Source organism: Haplochromis burtoni, unplaced genomic scaffold (assembly GCF_018398535.1).
Source record: "Haplochromis burtoni strain Fernald_Lab_line unplaced genomic scaffold, NCSU_Asbu1 Contig_349, whole genome shotgun sequence".
Taxonomy (NCBI): Eukaryota; Metazoa; Chordata; class Actinopteri; order Cichliformes; family Cichlidae; genus Haplochromis; species Haplochromis burtoni.
In genome coordinates, this window is record NW_024582710.1 from 409751 (window position 1) to 428201 (window position 18451).

At 42.7% G+C, this 18451-nt stretch overlaps 1 protein-coding gene across 3 annotated transcripts in view; it reads right to left on the reverse strand.

The window, feature by feature from the left end:
* Positions 1 to 18451, reverse strand: part of LOC102297066 (vesicle-fusing ATPase) — an 89247-nt gene that overhangs the window by 41948 nt on the left and 28848 nt on the right. For 2 of the 3 annotated variants that reach the window (XM_014340307.2, XM_014340308.2), the window contains exon 2: positions 6533 to 6550. The exons of the other annotated variant lie outside the window; for it this stretch is intronic. In XM_014340307.2, the coding sequence (XP_014195793.1) occupies positions 6533 to 6550 (18 nt within the window). The remainder of the gene's footprint in view (positions 1 to 6532; positions 6551 to 18451) is intronic. 3 annotated transcript variants of the gene reach the window in all.

Here is an 18451-nt window from a genome sequence, read left to right on the forward strand (position 1 = left end):
TGTGTGTGTGTGTGTGTGTGTGTGTGTGTGTGTGTGTGTGTGTGTGTGTGTGTGTGTGTGTTGGGGGGTCAGGATTGTGAGGAAAATCAGATTTCTGACATTAATCTCAAAATTCTGGCTTTTTTCTCTGAATTCTGAAAGATGAAATCCAACCCCCCATTTCTCTCTCCATAGTCCCAAGTTCTCTTCTCTAAAACTGTCTTGCAGCAGGCTGGGAAGCATACAGTTGGGTATTGTCACCATAGTGTGTGAGTAAATCAATCGACCAACCTTTGAAACTTTATATGTTAGGAAGAAAAGAGGACCCAGCAAAGATCCTTGGGGTGTCCCAGAGAAAATCAAGTGAAGTTTAGCAAAGGTTTAACCACAGTAGCCTACTACAAGAGGATTTGATGGCCCACTATGTCAGTGGTCAATAATTGATGTAATAATCAGGCATTCATAATAGTCGTCCATACAGCATTTATATACATGCAGAATATGACAGGGGGTTGTTAATTTGGGTCATCTGAAAGATTGAAAGCAACCTCAGAGTAAAAACATCTTAAACTGGCATCTTCATCGTCCATAATTAGTTATATTCCAGTATCATAAATGATAGATAAAAATAAAAGGTACCCCTGACTTATCATCAGCTATACTTTTATGCATCCATATCTGGTATTTATAGTGCAGGAAGTGTAAAGCGGATGCTTTCACAACACAGAGAAAAAGTGAGACTGCTGTGAGTCTTTTCTGGTAAATGAAGCCTGGAACACTTAGTGATGAGTTACCAGCTGCCCTAAATTTCACTGAAATGCTTCATAATTAATGCTCTAGAGATGGAATTCCTTCCACTGCTTGCAACGGCAGATTTAGGAGTCAGGTAAGACTCACTTAAATTTCTGTAACTTGTTTTTAAATTCATCACTTTTGCATCTGGTAATTAAGAGCTGGTATTAAAAAAAGAGCAGCATGCAGCTCGAGTGTTTAGCCTCCTCATCTGGAAAATAGCTGTCAACAGAAAATTGTTGCACTGGCAAAATTCCATATTCAGATCACTGAGTAACAAAACAATCTTTGCTTTAATCTGTTCTCCAAAATTCTGCCAAATCCAACTTTAATCTCAATGGGATTTAGGTCCAAGCAGAAATATGACCTCACAGTTAATCGCATATGGATTACAAAGTTTACATGCTCTTTTCGACTCTTTCACATCCACTAGAAAATATAGACAGGCGACATGTTGCTACAATGGTCCGAGTCCACTTAGAGGGAAGCGCCACTGCAAATCCGAGCTTGTCTAGAGCCACCTTTATCCCATGACAGACTTTTCAACCTTTACTACGATGCATTAGCATGCATTTTTCTTTATTTTGTCATTTTCTGTATCTGAATGTGTGTAATACTGCAATACTGCACATTCTTTGTGTCTTTAAATGACAGCAACATAATAAAGAGAAAACACAGCTTTTAATATTAACTGTTTGTTGCATCTAAAATGAATGAAATGCATCAGATGTAGCACGATACTGGTAGGAGAGGCAAACACTGCAGTGTTGGCACTGTGCCCACATCACCTGCACCTCAGCAAGTCTGAGCAGACAGAGGTGATTCAGAGCAAGACCGCTGTGTCCAAGACCCTTAAAGGGGCATCTCACATCATCAAAATAAATGGCCTCTGCTTGTTTCTAGTCATTTCTATGGTTTGCCGTCATGTTTTAAAACTTACATAGCACCAGTCAGTGTAGCTTTATCGCATACTGTACACTGTAGTGCTCAAATATAAAGAGGTACATGCAGGAAAACCCACAACACACAAAACTGTGCATAGTGACTGTAGTTTTTAATCAAAGCTAATCAAATGTATGTATGAATATTTCTGAGGATTTCTGGTGGTCTGTTGATTTAACGCTACATTTCAATTTACTTTTTCTTTTCAAAAGAAATACGAAACACTAACTCTCTCACCTTTACTGATGTTAATAATATAGATAGATTCAATAAATACAAATATTTAAGGCATATAAATTATGCATGATGTTTAAGGCCTCGATAAAAAAAGAAAGCTATGATATTATGGTAGCTCTGGATGAATCTTCCTAGCACTGCCCTACTTGTTGATATAATCTATTCCATTAGTTCAATGGAAAAAAAGGCTTTTCCCCTTTTGATTCAACCAGTGGAAGATGCCGCTGCTATAAATTTTACATGGAACATTTTTTGTTCTATCCAAAACGTTTTAAGTATATTATGAGCTTTTTTATCGACTGTGCTTTCTTCCAGACCCTATGTGGACACAACAACTAAAGCAATGGGAAGTTTGTTTTTTAATTATGCCAAAATTAAAAATGTAATGCTACACTGCTGCAGCTGCAGTTGTAGTTCATAAAACTAAACTCTGAGCTCAAAGATACTGTAAATTTTGTGAAGCCAAGAAGAAAAGACCATTCTCACTCCCGAGGCGTAATATAGAGACCATTTGTCAAGTCCCGAGCCGTTCCTGAGGAACGCAAAAGGTGACCTTCCGCGTTCTTATATTATGGATGAAATCCATAGAATGACGCTCCTGCGGTAATACACGTTCCAGCCCTGTATTCCAGCCCTAACCATAACCTTAACCAGCACTTTAATGACATTAGAGAGTAAAACAAACATACATGTGTAGATTCATTCCAAATGGCTCTCATGTTTCCTCATTTTTGCGATCTCGTAATATAGGCATACGTTGGGTGTCCGGAAGTGTAACATACTGACGATTTGTCACCTAGCATAAAATGTTACGCTTTGGGAGTGAGAACGTGTCGAGGAGAAACTCGTAGCTGAGTGAAAACCTTTGGTGGGGAAGAAAAAGGAGTATTTCATTTTTTACAGTTATTATTTATTTCTACAATAACTCAGATGTCCTAACTTGTTCAAATACAGGCGCACTTTACATGCCATATATTTGATGATATAGTATACTGTTTGTAATTTCTTCGATTTTCTTAGATTTCAAAAGATGCTCTTTCAAGTACAAGTAAGCCTAGACTATCCTCACTAGTCCAAATGTGCACAGAGGAAGCATAATGCATTAGAGTTCATTTGCAAATCATCACAGACCAACATCTAACCATGGGGGATCAGAGAAAGCCATTTTCTAGTCAGAAGGAATGAAAATGAATTAACTTTCTGGAGCAGAGTACAATTGATGACAGATGCGGTAACGCTGATGCTTTTAGCAGTGGCAAAGAAATTGATGCGTGTGATGCTGTAAAAAGCAAAAACACTTGGAACACAAATACTGTACAAGTAGGGGTGGGTTTTGATTATCGATTTATCGATTAAAATCGATTCTCGCTTGGATAACGTGATATCGATTCATTAAAATCCTGAATTGATTTTTTAATATAAATTTATTTTGGCCAAAACGCCAGGATCTCAGGTTAAACCTCCCAAAATTTCAACAACCACCAAACAGCTAAAACAGTAAACGAGAGCAGGAACACGGATTCTGCACAAAGACGTCAACACAAAGCGCGGAGCCGCCGACGCATCAGAATCAGTGAGACTTTCTCACCTGACTGCACGGACACGAGCTGAAAGCCGACAGCTCGCTGATTCTGATGTTTCGGCGGGTCCGCGTTTTGTGTTTACGTCATTTTTGTGCTGATTCTGAAGCTGCAGGTTTTTCTCTCTCCAAACAATATTGAGTAAACCAGCAGTAAAAGAAGATCCAAACTACGCTTCACATAAACATCGTCATGAATTCCCTCTGATTGTTTTGCTTCCACCACGATAAAAATCACACTTCATGCACAGCTCTCTCTCTCTCTCTCTCTGTACTTCAAGAACAGTTTCCCGTCTAAAAACCTGTTTTCTGCATTATTCGCTTGCTTGTTACGCACAAGTCTACGGTTGTTTACAGCCTGTCGGACACGTTTTTTTTTCTTGCACTTCCAAAAACAAAGCCTCATTTCTACCATTCAATACTGAACAAATTTAAACTTTTTAAAATTATGCAAAATTGCAAAATGCTCAGCTGTGTCTGTAATCAAACCTCTGTAACTTTGCTCTGCTTCATGCCAGCAGCATCAGGTAACGTTCATATGTTCATTAATGGTTTTCTTTCATTTTTGATCTACTGCAGAATATTTTTATAAAATCCCAGGAAAGGAAAACCTTCATGTTTTTCTGTGTTTTATCCTCAGCTACTTTGACACAAAGGCATCTGCTGTGACGCTCACACCTTTGATAAAGTCTGGAAAGTGTCAGCTTCCTTTTTATAGATACAAAAATATGTAAATGTACTGATCTAAATTATAATATTTCTGACTGTCTGAGGCAAAATTTCCCAGATTCAAATCGAATTGAATCGAATCGTGGATCGAATCGATTCGGGACCTTGTGAATCGGAATCGAATCGATTCTAGAAATGAGTGACGATACCCAGCCCTATGTACAAGCTTGCCAGCTGCATCTCATCCAGGCTAACCTAGAAAACATCTTATACACAGTGAATATTAAACAGACTATTTATAACCAAAGGCCATGCCTCTGATCTAATTAATTTTTAAAGGCTGTCTGTCAAACATTTGTGATAAAATTCACTATGATTAGAAGAGGTGAGTGGGTTGTCTTATGCATACTTCAACATATAAAGTGGAGGTAAATGTGGGATGTGTTGGCCACTTGCTTTAGGTGTGATATCTTCAGGAGTTTCCAAGTCTTTTGCCCAAATAATACTAGATAAAGATCATCTTTATATTCAGAAATTGAGCTTGCACATATCCAGCTCCCTCACATATTTGGACATTATCCAGTCTTTAACCTGCCAGTTTCCTAGTGCAAAATCTGCATGGTGGCTGAATGTGCTGACATACAAATCATTGCAACGGTCCAAAACTTTCCATTGAGAGAGAGAGAGAGAGCAACTGCTAGCCTGTTGTGATTACATTAACATTGTCTGAAAGTTAATTTATGAGTCCATGTATCACATTCCCTCATTGTGTAAGAGTCTGTCTGCATGTAAATTCTCGCCATTTTATTTTTAACCTGATGGCCAAATGATTAAGGTGCATTAGGGGTAGTAGTAAGCTGTCACTGCAGTACTTCACCGGGGTATTTATGAGTAAAAATGAATCAACTGTGAAAAAACAACTCAGATAATAAGCAGGGCATATCAGGCCATCCTCATTTGGATTTTGCACTGCAGGCTGTTTTTCACAATCCACTAAATCACTCTGATGAAGACCGTGGATGCACATTCGCAAATTTATTTCTTGCTTTGGAGAACATGAATGTCTGCAGGGATCACCAAAGTCATTAGAAGTTATCCAGGAAATTACGACCAGCTAATGATAGCAGGTTCCTTATTCTCTCTGTTCACATTCTGTATCATGAACATCGCAGCAGAAAAATGTGTTTAAGACAAAATATCGAGAGGAAAAAGAAAACTGCCACTCCTGGTGCTTCCCTGCTTCCCTTTGTAAGTGTTCTCAGTTTTACAACATTAAGGCCTACCCAGAAAACTGACAGATGTCCTGAGTATATATAGCTACCATATTCTGATGACTCACCCAGTCTAAAGCGTTTTCAAGCTATAATCCATGTTCATGTATTATTATTATGGTTAACGCATAGCAATTATTGTGATGTATAAAGCTTTACAAAACACAATACCTTGAAAAGAACCCCTTTTGATGTCCATCTCTAGCACAACCCTTTGTCTTTTAGCTCTTTTGACAGCTACAATGCATTTCAAGTACATTTTCTAGCTTTTGTACTTTGGCCCAAGGTCAGTGTTTATATTTTATTTTCATCCTTCTGACAGAACAACACAATCAGCAACTGATTTAGTAGAAGTCATACCTCTCACTCATTCATTTCTAACCAACCTGGCCTGTCCATATCACCTGTAGTACTGGCAGCTACCCAGTCATTCCACGGATGGACAGACTCCAACTTCACCTATGAGTTGGAACAATAAGAAGAACTTGTTCATATGTAACTACTGAGCTCAACAATATGCTAAGCCTAAGATCATAGTCATTAAAATCTTCTGATGAAATGATACATTAATCATAGCTAAAGCCAAAAACCTCTTCACAAATGTTAAGGAATGCCAACTGTTCACTTTAGGATTTTTGGTGTCAGCAAAGTTAGCTAAGATGCTGTAAAGCTTGGATCCACCTCACAGTATTATATATTTCTGCAAACTATCTGCCTGGTGAATCAAAATGGTAAGTTCCTAATGGAACAGATCCATTTTGTTCTGGAGACTTGCAGTTTCACAGGGGAGTTGATTAATGGATGCTCAGGAGCTAGCATTTCCATCCAATCAACATGTGACACCAGCTTGAGTTTGCTGCCAAAGACTCGGTGGTTGCCGGTGGTTGCCTCATATCTCTTGAGGTTCGAGCCAGATATCCAGGCAGCAGCGGGAGGCTGACAGCAGTGACGCAAGCAAGCTATAGAACCGACTCTTCGGTCAGAGAGTGAGCAGAAAATAGCAGATATATCCCACATAAAAGAAGATGGCAGCTCTCTTTGAGAGTTATACACCCATACATACCTTGAAAAATATTACGACCTTGTGGGCGCCAGTGGAGGCAAGCAGAGAGGAAGGACAGAAGACAGCATTTGAGAAGGAGGGGGACTCAGAGCAGCAAGCTGCTGGAGCTAAGGTGCGAAGCTGTGGTGGCTGCAGACAGGTGCACTTAAACTGCATTCACATGTATGGAATGACTCATGCATGTACATATACAGATTACCTGGGGTGGTGAGGGGTTAGAAGTGCATACAAGCCAGAGTTGGGGTTTGCTTAGACTAAATTACAAATGTCTGTAATGTTCTTTGGAACTTTTTCCCAATAAATAAACCCCAAGTCTGGTGGGCTCATGCACAAAATGTTATGCATGTCACAGGACAATATGTCTTCCACACACTGGAGACAAAGTGACAGCTGCAACACTGTGGTGAGAGATGATGGACAGAGAAAGAAGTCAGCCATTTTTTCCCCTGATTTGTGAATATTCATTTATAATGGATGGATTGTGACATGGCATTAATGTAATCATACTGGTAATGAAAACTTTCACTGCAGTGTGTGAAATGACAACAACTTCACATCCAATTTTGTCAATAAACAAGTCAATCACGAGGCAAAATTTTGGAAAATGTAACATCTGAAAATTTGATTAGAATTGCTCCAAAGCAATTGCTTTGTTCTGTTATGGCTGCTAGCATTGTTAGCATCAGTTAGCATTAGCCAGCATGCTCAAACAGACAACATATATCACAGGAAGGGTACCAAAGCCACAAGAAAACAGATTAACAGGTCTTTAACAAGCATCATTTGTCTTCAATTTTGCTCTGTGTCATCAGTAAACCTGTGCTTGCCTCAGTGCTCTGACCCCCCTATGACAGCTCTTTTAACACAGTAGGAACAGCAAAGGGATACAACCTGCACAAAAAACATGTGAATAACTTTAAAGGAAGCAACCTTGCGAGAGCACACAGGATACACAAGATCATTTGATTTCATATCAGCTCTATCTATCTATCTATCTATCTATCTATCTATCTATCTATCTATCTATCTATCTATCTATCTATCAAAAGCCTTTCAAAGGCTTCATTGTGTTGTAAGTCTCTAACTCTCACTGTGAGACAGAGACAGACAGACTGACTTTGGTCTCAGTAAGTATGCTGAATTTTGGATCTTGCAACTGATTGATTTATCATCATTAAAAGATCAGAAACAGCTATGGCGACTCAACTCTTATGGGAAGGTTTACCACAAGGTTCAGGAGTGTGTTCATGGGAGTCTTTGACTCAAAGTCTCCAAGCTAATTTATCCCAAAGATGTTCTCTCAGGTTGAAGTCACATTTCTGTGCAGGTCAGTCAAGTTTTACTAATCCATGTCTGTATGGACCTTGCTTTGTGCAAAGTCCCGAAAGTGGTCCACAAAGCTGGGAGCATGTAATTGTCCAAAATGTCTTGGTATGCTGAAGCATTAAGAGTTCCTTTGACTGGAACTAAGGGACAAACCCAACTCTTGAAAAACAACCTTAACCACCCACACCATAATCTCTCCCCCCAACCAAACTTTACACTTGGAACAGCTCAATCAAACAAGAATCGTTCTCCTGGCAACTACCAAATCCAGACTTGTCCATCAAATTGTCAGACAGAGAAGCATGAGTCGTCACTCGTCAAGTATATAACCGGTATATTTTACTTATATATAATTTCTTTTATAGTATCGGAGCGATCGTGGCTCAAAGAGTTGGCAGTTCGTCTTGTAACTGGAAGGTTGCCAGTTCGAGCCCCGGCTTGGACAGTCTCACTCGTTGTGTCCTTGGGCAAGACACTTCACCTGCTGCAATATGGCAGCCTCGCTTCTGTCAGTCTGCCCCAGGGCAGCTGTGGCTACAACTGTAGCTGCCTCCACCAGTGTGTGAATGTGAGAGTGAATGAAACAGCAGTGATTATTACGGCTGTTTACATTCCCCCACAAGCCGACACTGACCGAGCACTCAGGGAACTGTACAGCGCGATCAGCAGCGAGGAAACCGCACACCCAGAGGCAGCGTTTATCACAGCCGGAGACTTTAATAAGGGAAACCTGAAGAAAGTCTCACCCAAACTCCACCAACACATCCATTTTAACACTCGTGGAGACCGGCTACTCGACCACTGCTACACCTCTTTCCGGGATGCGTACAAAGCCCTCCCCCGCGCCCCATTCGGCCAATCAGATCACCGCTCCATCCTGCTCCTGCCCGCCTACAGGCAGAAGCTGAAACAGGAAGCTCCAACCCGGAGGGCGGTGCACTGTTGGACGGACCAATCGGAGTCTGCGCTGCGGGACTGTTTTGATCACGCGGACTGGGAAATGTTTCACGTGGCTGCTAGGGACATTGACGAGTACACAGACTCAGTCTGCGGATTTATCAGGAAATGCGTGGAAGATGTCGTCCCATCCAGAACAGTTAAATCCTTCCCAAATCAAAAACCCTGGATTAACGGAGATGTTCGCGCGGCACTGGCGGCACGGAGCACCGCCTTTGCCTCCGCGAACACATCGGACTACAAACACGCACATTACCAACTCCGGAAGACGATCAAAGCAGCCAAACGTGAGTACAGGGACAGGGTGGAGCAACAGTTTGACAACCCTCGGAGTATGTGGCAGGGACTAAACACGATCACAGACTTTAGAGGGAAAACCAGCACACCGCAGACCACGGCCTCTCTGTGTGAGGATCTAAACGTATTCTACGCTAGATTCGACACAGCGAACACCATGAGACCGGACAGTGTGCGCACCGCGGATGACGTCAGTGCGCACACTGTGTCTGAGGAGGATGTGCGGAAGTGCTTCAGGAAGGTGAACGCACGCAAAGCTACTGGTCCGGACGGGATTCCCGGCCGCGTCCTCAAGTCATGCGCGGCTCAGCTGGCTGGAGTGTTCACGCACATCTTCAACCTTTCCCTCTCTCTGTCTGTAGTCCCAGCCTGCTTCAAAATGGCCACCATCGTCCCTGTACCCAAATCCTCCACCATCTCCTCATTGAACGACTGGCGACCTGTAGCCCTGACCCCCATCGTAAGCAAATGCTTCGAGAAGCTGGTCAGGGACTTCATCTGCTCTGCACTACCCGACTCACTGGACCCTCTACAGTTCGCATACCGCCACAACAGGTCCACTGATGATGCCATAGCCCTGACACTACACACTGCCCTGTCACACCTGGAGAAGAGAGACACGTATGTGAGAATGCTGTTTGTAGATTACAGCTCAGCATTCAATACCATCGTTCCCTCGAAGCTGGACAGGAAACTGCAGGATCTAGGACTGAGCAGCTCCCTCTGCAGCTGGATCCTTACTTCCTGTCTGACAGACGCCATCCTCAGGACCTTCTATCACTGTGCCATTGAGAGCATCCTCACTGGATGCATCACCACCTGGTATGGCAACAGCACCGCCTACAACTGCAAAGCTCTCCAGCGAGTAGTGCGGTGCTCTGAACGGATAATTGGAGGTGAGCTTCCCTCCCTCCAAGACATCTACAGGAAGCGGTGCCTGAGGAAAGCGGGGAGGATCATCAAGGACTCCAGTCACCCCAGCCATAAACTGTTCAGACTCTTCCATCAGGAAGGAGGTTCTGCAGCATCCGGTCCCGTACCAGCAGACTGAGAGACAGCTTCTTCCACCAGGCCATCAGACTGCTGAACACGTCATAGACACCTCAGCTTCACTACTGGAACTTTAACATTATGCACTCCATACTGTACAGTAATGCCACTGTTTTGCACATGTCTCACTCTGTATATTTTATTTTATTTATTTTATATATTTTATTTATTGTTTACTCTATTTAATTTGTAAAATATGTGTACACACACACACACACACACACACACACACACAACACCCCAACACCCCCACACGTAGGAAAATATTTAGTATACACATCCAGAAATGCATACACTATTATATATTGTACATATATTTATTAGTTTCAGGTTGGCCATTCTTGTATTTTGCTCGTTTGTGTTGTTGTGTTTGCACATCTCTGTTGCTTGTGGGGCTCGCACACAAGAATTTCACTCGCATGTGCTGTGCCAGTGTGCCTGCACATGTGATGTGACAATAAAAGTGATTTGATTTGATTTGATTTGATTTGATTTGATAATGCTATCATCATGAGTAGATATAGAAATTCAGTTGTGATCATTAATAAAAGTAGATAATTATAGCAATCCGGTTGGGAAAAATGTGGCCTCATTAAAATGCTGCTTTCTTATCAATTGTAGAAAGGTTTACCGTGTTTCTCAATTTACTTTTGATGCCATTACATTCAGAAGGAGAGTTTAATTTTGAAAAGGTATCTTTCATTCCTATTGATTGCCACTTGCATCAACATAATTTGCTCATTTAACTCAATCTCCATGACATGGCTACACAAGAGGAATGGCCAGGGATGAATAATCTTATTGCAAGACTTGACAAGGTGTAAAATGGTGAAAGACCCAGGAATAACCAAGCTGTGCAAAATCAGTCATAGTTCTACCTATAAGAAATGCAGTTCCCATCCCAGATTAACGCTACAGACTCTGAAAGGCAAGTTCCTTGGCAGCGGGATCATCTGGATATGGATGGCATCCCAGATGGATGTCCTCATTTGCTGTTTGGCACAAAATGTCAAGATTATAATTTGTTAAGAATGTTATAATTCAATTCAATTCAATTTTATTTATATAGCGCCAAATCACAACAAAAGTCGCCTCAAGGCGCTTCATAGATACAGAGAAAAACCCAACAATCATATGACCCCCTATGAGCAAGCACTTTGGCGACAGTGGGAAGGAAAAACTCCCTTTTAACAGGAAGAAACCTCCGCAGAACCAGGCTCAGGGAGGGGCGGGCCATCTGCTGCGACCGGTTGGGGTGAGAGAAGGAAGACAGGATAAAGACATGCTGTGGAAGAGAGACAGAAGTTAATAACAGATATGATTCAATGCAGAGAGGTCTGTTAACACATAGTGAGTGAGAAAGGTGACTGGAAAGGAAAAACTCAATGCATCATGGGAATCCCCCGGCAGCCTACGTCTATTGCAGCATAACTAAGGGAGGATTCAGGGTCACCTGGTCCAGCCCTAACTATATGCTTTAGCAAAAAGGAAAGTTTTAAGCCTAATCTTAGAAAGTAGAGATAGTGTCTGTCTCCTGAATCCAAACTGGAAGCTGGTTCCACAGAAGAGGGGCCTGAAAACTGAAGGCTCTGCCTCCCATTCTACTTTTAAATACTCTAGGAACAACAAGTAGGCCTGCAGAGCGAGAGCGAAGTGCTCTAATAGGGTGATATGGTACTACAAGGTCATTAAGATAAGATGGGGCCTGATTATTTAAGACCTTGTATGTGAGGAGCAGGATTTTGAATTCTTGGATTTAACAGGAAGCCAAAACAGGAGAAATCTGCTCTCTCTTTCTAGTCCCTGTCAGGACTCTTGCTGCAGCATTTTGGATTAGCTGAAGGCTTTTCAGTGAGTTTTTTGGACATCCTGATAATAATGAATTACAGTCGTCCAGCCTGGAAGTAATAAATGCATGAACTAGTTTTTCAGCGTCACTCTGAGACAGGATATTTCTAATTTTAGAGATGTTGCGCAAATGGAAGAAAGCAGTCTTACATATTTGTTTAATATGTGCGTTGAAGGACATGTCCTGGTCAAAAATGACTCCAAGGTTCCTCACAGTGTTACTGGAGGCCAAGGTAATGCCATCCAGAGTAAGAATCTGCTTAGATACCATATTTCTAAGCTTTTCAGGGCCGAGTACAATAACCTCAGTTTGATCTGAATTAAGAAGCAGAAAGTTAGCGGCCATCCAGGTCTTTATGTCTTTAAGACATTCCTGCAGTTTAACTCATTGGTGTGTGTTATCTGGCTTCATGGACAGATAGAGCTGGGTGTCATCAGCATAGCAGTGAAAATGTATGCTATGTCTTCTAATGATGCTGCCTAAGGGAAGCATGTATAATGTAAACAGAATTGGTCCTAGCACTGAACCCTGTGGAACTCCATAATTAACCTCAGTGTGTGAAGAGGACTCTCCATTTACATGCACAAACTGGAGTCTATTAGATAGATATGATACAAACCACTGCAGCGCAGTACCTGTAATACCTACAGCATGTTCTAATCGCTCTAATAGGATATTATGGTCGACAGTATCGAACGCTGCACTGAGGTCTAGCAGGACAAGCACAGAGATGAGTCCACTGTCAGAGGCCATAAGAAGATCATTTGTAACCTTCACTAAAGCTGTTTCTGTGCTGTGCTGAGCTCTGAAACCTGACTGAAACTCTTCAAATAAACCATTCCTCTGCAGATGATCTGTTAGCTGTTTGACAACTACTCTTTCAAGGATTTTGATATGAAAGGAAGGTTGGAGATTGGCCTATAATTAGCTAAGACTGCTGGGTCTAGAGATGCTTTTTGAGTAAAGGTTTAACTACAGCCAGCTTGAAGGCCTGTGGTACATAGCCGATATTAGAGATAGGTTGATCATATTTAAGATCGAAGAATTAATTAATGGCAGGACTTCTTTGAGCAGTTTTGTAGGAATGGGGTCTAAAAGACACGTTGATGGTTTGGAGGAAGTAATTATTGAAGTTAACTCAGAAAGATCAATTGGAGAAAAAGAGTCTAACTTAACATCAATGGTACTAAGAGTAGCTGTAGATAATATTACATCTGTGGGATGATTATTGGTAATTTTTTCTCTAATGATAAAAATTTTATTTGTGAAGAAGTTCATGAAGTCATTACTAGTTAACGTTAAAGGGATGGTTGGCTCAAAAGAGCTCTGACTGTTTGTCAGCCTGGCTACAGAGCTGAAGAGAAACCTGGGGTTGTTCTTATTTTCTTCAATCAGTGATGAATAGTAAGATGTTCTGGCTTTGCGGAGGGCTTTCTTATAAAGCAGCAAACTATTTCTCCAGGCTAAATGATGATCCTCTAAATTTGTGACACGCCATTTCCTCTCCAGATTACGAGTCATCTGCTTTAGGGTACGTGTTTGAGAATTATACCACGGAGTCAGGTACTTCTGATTAGAGACCTTAGTTTTCACAGGAGCTACAGTATCCAGAGTCGTACGTAGTGAGGAGGTGAAATTATTAACAAGATAATCGACCTCTGTTGGAGCAGCGTTCAGATAGCTGCTCTGCTCTGTGTTGGTACAGGGCATTGAAGATGATAACAGTGGGTGGATTATATTCTTAAACTTAGTTACAGCGCTTTCAGAAAGACATCTACTTTGATAAAGTCTACTCTCCACCGCTGTGTAATCAATTATTGTAAATGTAAATGTTATCAGGAAATGATCAGACAGGAGAGGGTTTTCAGGAAACACTGTTAAATGTTCAGTTTCTATGCCATATGTTAAAACAAGATCTAGAGTGTGATTAAAGTGGTGGGTGGGTTCTTTTACATTTTGAGAGAAGCCAATTGAGTCTAATAACAGATTAAATGCCATGTTGAGGCTGTCATTTTTAGCATCTACATGGATGTTAAAATCACCCACAATAGATTATTTTCACGACCATAAGGCGCACTGTGCTAAAAGGCGCAGTCTCAGTTATGTGTGCCCTTACTGTATTTAACACACACATAAGGCGCACTGGACCATAGGGCGCATACAAGTACCGTATGCGTATTTAAAAATAAAGCGGGAGCAAACCTGAGTTCGGTACCTTACTCACATTTTTATTACCAATAATCGTCATCATCAACAACACACAAGCATACAAGTGTGCGTATTTAAAAATAAAGCAGGAGCAAAACAAAGTTTGGTACTCACATTTTTATCATCAATCAAACCCATCGAAGTCCTCATCCTCTGTGTCTGAATTGAACAGCTGCGCTAAATCTCCATCAAACATGCCAGGTTCACTGTCTTCACCGTCAGAGTCACTTTCCGTGCCGTGCGGCTCCTCGGAAACGATGCCGGCTTTTGCGAAAGCTCGAACAACAGTGCCAGCAGACATGTTAGCCCAAGCATCTACAATCCATTGGCAAATTGTGGCGTAACTCGCCCGGCGCTGCCTTCCACTCTTAGTGAAACTGTGGTCTCCACCGGTCATCCATCGCTCCCAGGCCGCTCGCAGCCTTACTTTGAACGGGCGGTTCACACCGATGTCCAGCGGTTGGAGTTCCTTTGTCAGGCCTCCCGGAATGACAGCAAGCTCACAGTTCATTTGCTTCACAAGTTTTTTCACATCGGCTGTGAGATGGGCACGCATAGAGTCACAGATTCAAGCAGCGATGGTGATGCGTGGAAAAAACCACCTGGTCTCCTTACATACACCTCCCTCAGCCAGTCTTTCATCATTTCCTCATCCATCCAGCCCTTTTCATTTGCCTTAATGATGATTCCTGCTGGAAACTTCTCTTTAGGCAAAGTCTTTCGCTTAAAAATCACCATAGGCGGCAGTTTCTGTCCATTAGCATGGCAGCCAAGCACAACAGTAAAAGAAGACTTTTCATACCCCGTTGTGCGTATCGCTACCGTGCTGGTCCCCTTCTTCTCCACAGTGTGACTCACCGGGATGTCAAAAGTGAGCGGGACCTCGTCCATGTTTGTGATGTGGCTGGGCTGGATGTTTTTGTCGCCGATGTGTTTGCTGCAGTAGGAGCGGAAGATGGCCAGCTTTTCCTTATAATCCGCTGGAAGTTGCTGCTACCGTGCCTGGTCCGGATGGAAAAATGGCACCGTTTCATAAAAAGTGAAAGTGAAACTGCTTTTAGCCGAATGGTGACCGTCGAAACGCTTCTCCCGCTCGCTCTTTGCTCGATGATCCACCGCTCGAGTCTTTCCTCCAACTCGGGCCACCTCGCCTTATGTCCGCGGAAACTCAGCTGCGTTTTCTTGACCTGCCGGAGCTTGTTTTCCAGCTTCCTCCATTTGCGAACCATCGATTCGTTAATCTTAAATTCTCTCGCCGCTGCTCGATTTCCATGTTCCTCCGCGTAGCTGATGGCCTTCAGTTTAAACTGTGCTTCGTAAGCGTGTCTCTTTGCCATTTTCAGGGTTGTTAAAACAACGATGTCCTGCATAATGCACATACCTGTTCTTTTATACAGGTATGTGCGATTGTCCCGGTATATACGATCAACGCCCACACTTCACCCTTTAACGTTCTCATGGTGTTCTCTACTACGTCCTCCTTACAACACATAGGGCGCACCGCGCTATAGGGCGCGCCGCACTTTTTGAAGAAAATCTAAGACTTTTAAGTGCGCCTTATGGTCGTGAAAATACGGTAATTATTTTATCTGAGCTGAGAACTAAATCAGATAAAAAGTCTGAGAAATCAGACAGAAACTCTGTGTAAGGCCCAGGTGACAAGTAAGACTGGTTTCTGAGTTTTACAGCTGGGGTGGACAAGGCTAAGCATCAGGCTTTCAAATGAATTAAAAGTCTGTCTGTGGTCTTTATTGAATTAATAGGCTGGTGTGAAAAATTGCTGCCACACCGCCCCCTCGGCCTGTGCTTCGAGTCGGAGTTGATGCTGGGTTTATCTTTAACTAACAATCACGCTGGTTGCGTGTGGGGCCAGTCTAGCCATCCCACGGCCAGCAAACTTGGCGGGCGCTGTCGTTAGGAGCGCTAGCAATCGTCGAGGGTCGGCCTTCCCGATCAGACGTCAGCATCCGGCAACAGAGCGTCGAATCCTCACTCCTGCTCGTCCACTGTTCGGATCTCCCATCGTGGCTCGTCTCCTGCTTATCAGTCCTTTTGTCCCGCGAAGCTCGACCGTGAATATCGAGACCACTTCAAGGTGATGTCCGCGATGTCGGTCGGTATGGATCTATGCCAGTACTTGAAGCAAGGTGGCCCTATGAGGTCGTATCCTGATTCACAGCCCCCGGCCTTCAGATCTGTGTTAGATGACGGGTGATCATTCTAACTAAACGTGCAACAGTTAGAAGTATCTTTTGTCAATTATAATCATGTTAAGAGATTAGAAGAACTATTATATCCACATTTCACTGTTTTACTCTTTGGTTCAGATGTGGATACTGTATTGTTCTTTCTTTGTAATTGTTTATGTTTAAGTTGTTTGTTGCTGGTTTTTAGTTTGTTTTTTGTCTTTTTGGAAGCTGACACAGTCTCTATGGAGATGGGTTTTTGGGGGGGTAGCAGGAGGAGAGAAGCTGCAGAGAGGGTGTAAGACTGCAACTCTGCTTCCTGGTCCCAACTCTGGATAGTCATATTTTGGGGGGTTTAATAAATTTGTCCATATTTCTAGAAATGAGAGCTGCTCCATCCAAAGTGGGATGGATGCCGTCTCTCCTAACAAGACCAGGTTTCCTCCAGAAGGTTTGCCAATTATCTATGAAGCCCACATCGTTTCTGGGACACCACTCAGACAGCCAGCAATTTAAGGAGAACATGCGGCTAAACATGTCACTCCTGGTCTGATTGGGGAGGGGACCAGAGAAAACTACAGAGTCCGACATTGTTTTGGCAAAGTTGCACACCGATTCAATATTGATTTTAGTGACCTCCGATTGGCGTAACCGGGTGTCATTACTGCCGACGTGAATTATGATTTTACTGAATTTACGTTTACCCTTAGCCAGCAGTTTTAAATTTCCTTCAATGTCGCCTGCTCTGGCCCCTGGAAGACAATTGACTATGGTTGCCGGTGTCTCTAGCTTCACATGTCTGAGAACAGAATCACCAATTACCAGAGTTTGACCCCCGGCGGGTGTGTCGCCGAGTGGGGAAAAACGGTTAGACACATGAACGGGTTGGTGGTGTACCTGGGGCTTCTGTTTAGGACTATGCTTCCTCCTCACCGTGACCCAGCCGCCCTCTTTCCCCAGCTGCTTGGGGTCTGCCGGGGAACAGCTAGCGGGGCCTACGCTATCTTCGGCTGCACCAGCTACAGGGGCCTGGCTAGCTACGGGTGAATGAAGGGTGCGAAGCCGAGTCTCCAATTCAGTAATCCTGGCCTCCAGCGCTGCAAATATGCTACATTTGTTACAGATATCATTACTGCTAAAGGAGGCCGAGGAGTAACTAAACATCTGACACAATGAGCAAGAAAGTGCAGGAGGGACAGGTGAAGTAGCCATGGTGCTAACGAGTCGGCTACGAGCTAAGCTAAGCTAGCGAAACAGTACAGAGACAGTGAGTGAATACTTTGGCTATAAATTAGGTAGTGAGTACACAGAAAGTGTGCTTCGGATGAAGCACGTGAAGATTATACTATGAAAAAAGAATGTATTTAAAAGTTGTTAATTAAATTGCTAAGCAATAAGCTACTCAGAAACACCACTGTGTTTGAGCAGGAACAGGAAGTGATACTCTACCACAGAGCGAGCAACACCAAGTGACAGCGCCACCAAGGAGATAAGAACTGGTGACTACAGAGAGCACAATCCTCTAAGAGATGAGATCAAAATATGTTTGTTGTCTGTTTGGCTTTGTTTATCACAGTGCCTCCCAAATGATGTATCATAAGGAAAGTTTGGGTGTGCCTTGTGATTTTGTTTGGACCATGCATTGGTACTTCAGTGTACAACTGCACAAAAAGTAATACATGGTAAATTGACTTGTTCTTATATTGCGCTTTTCCAAAATACTTGAGCACTCAAAGCACTTCTAACGACTGCATCGGGAGTAATTTGGGCTGCAGCAGACTGGAGCAGCCAAAGATCAAACCACCAACATTCCAATTAAAAGATAACCTGCTCTACCTCCTGACACATTTTTGCCAAACAAGCTAAAGGAGCAAATCCAATAACTGTCTGAAGAAGTCATCAAATTGTAACATTGTGGCAAACAAGCTGAAGAAGGTCCTTTTAATGCCAAACATCTGCTCTGAGAGAAACCTGGCCTACTTTAAAAGACCACTGGGTCTGAATCATAGGCAGCAAGAGTATTTGTTGGACTGAGTGAAGGTGTGC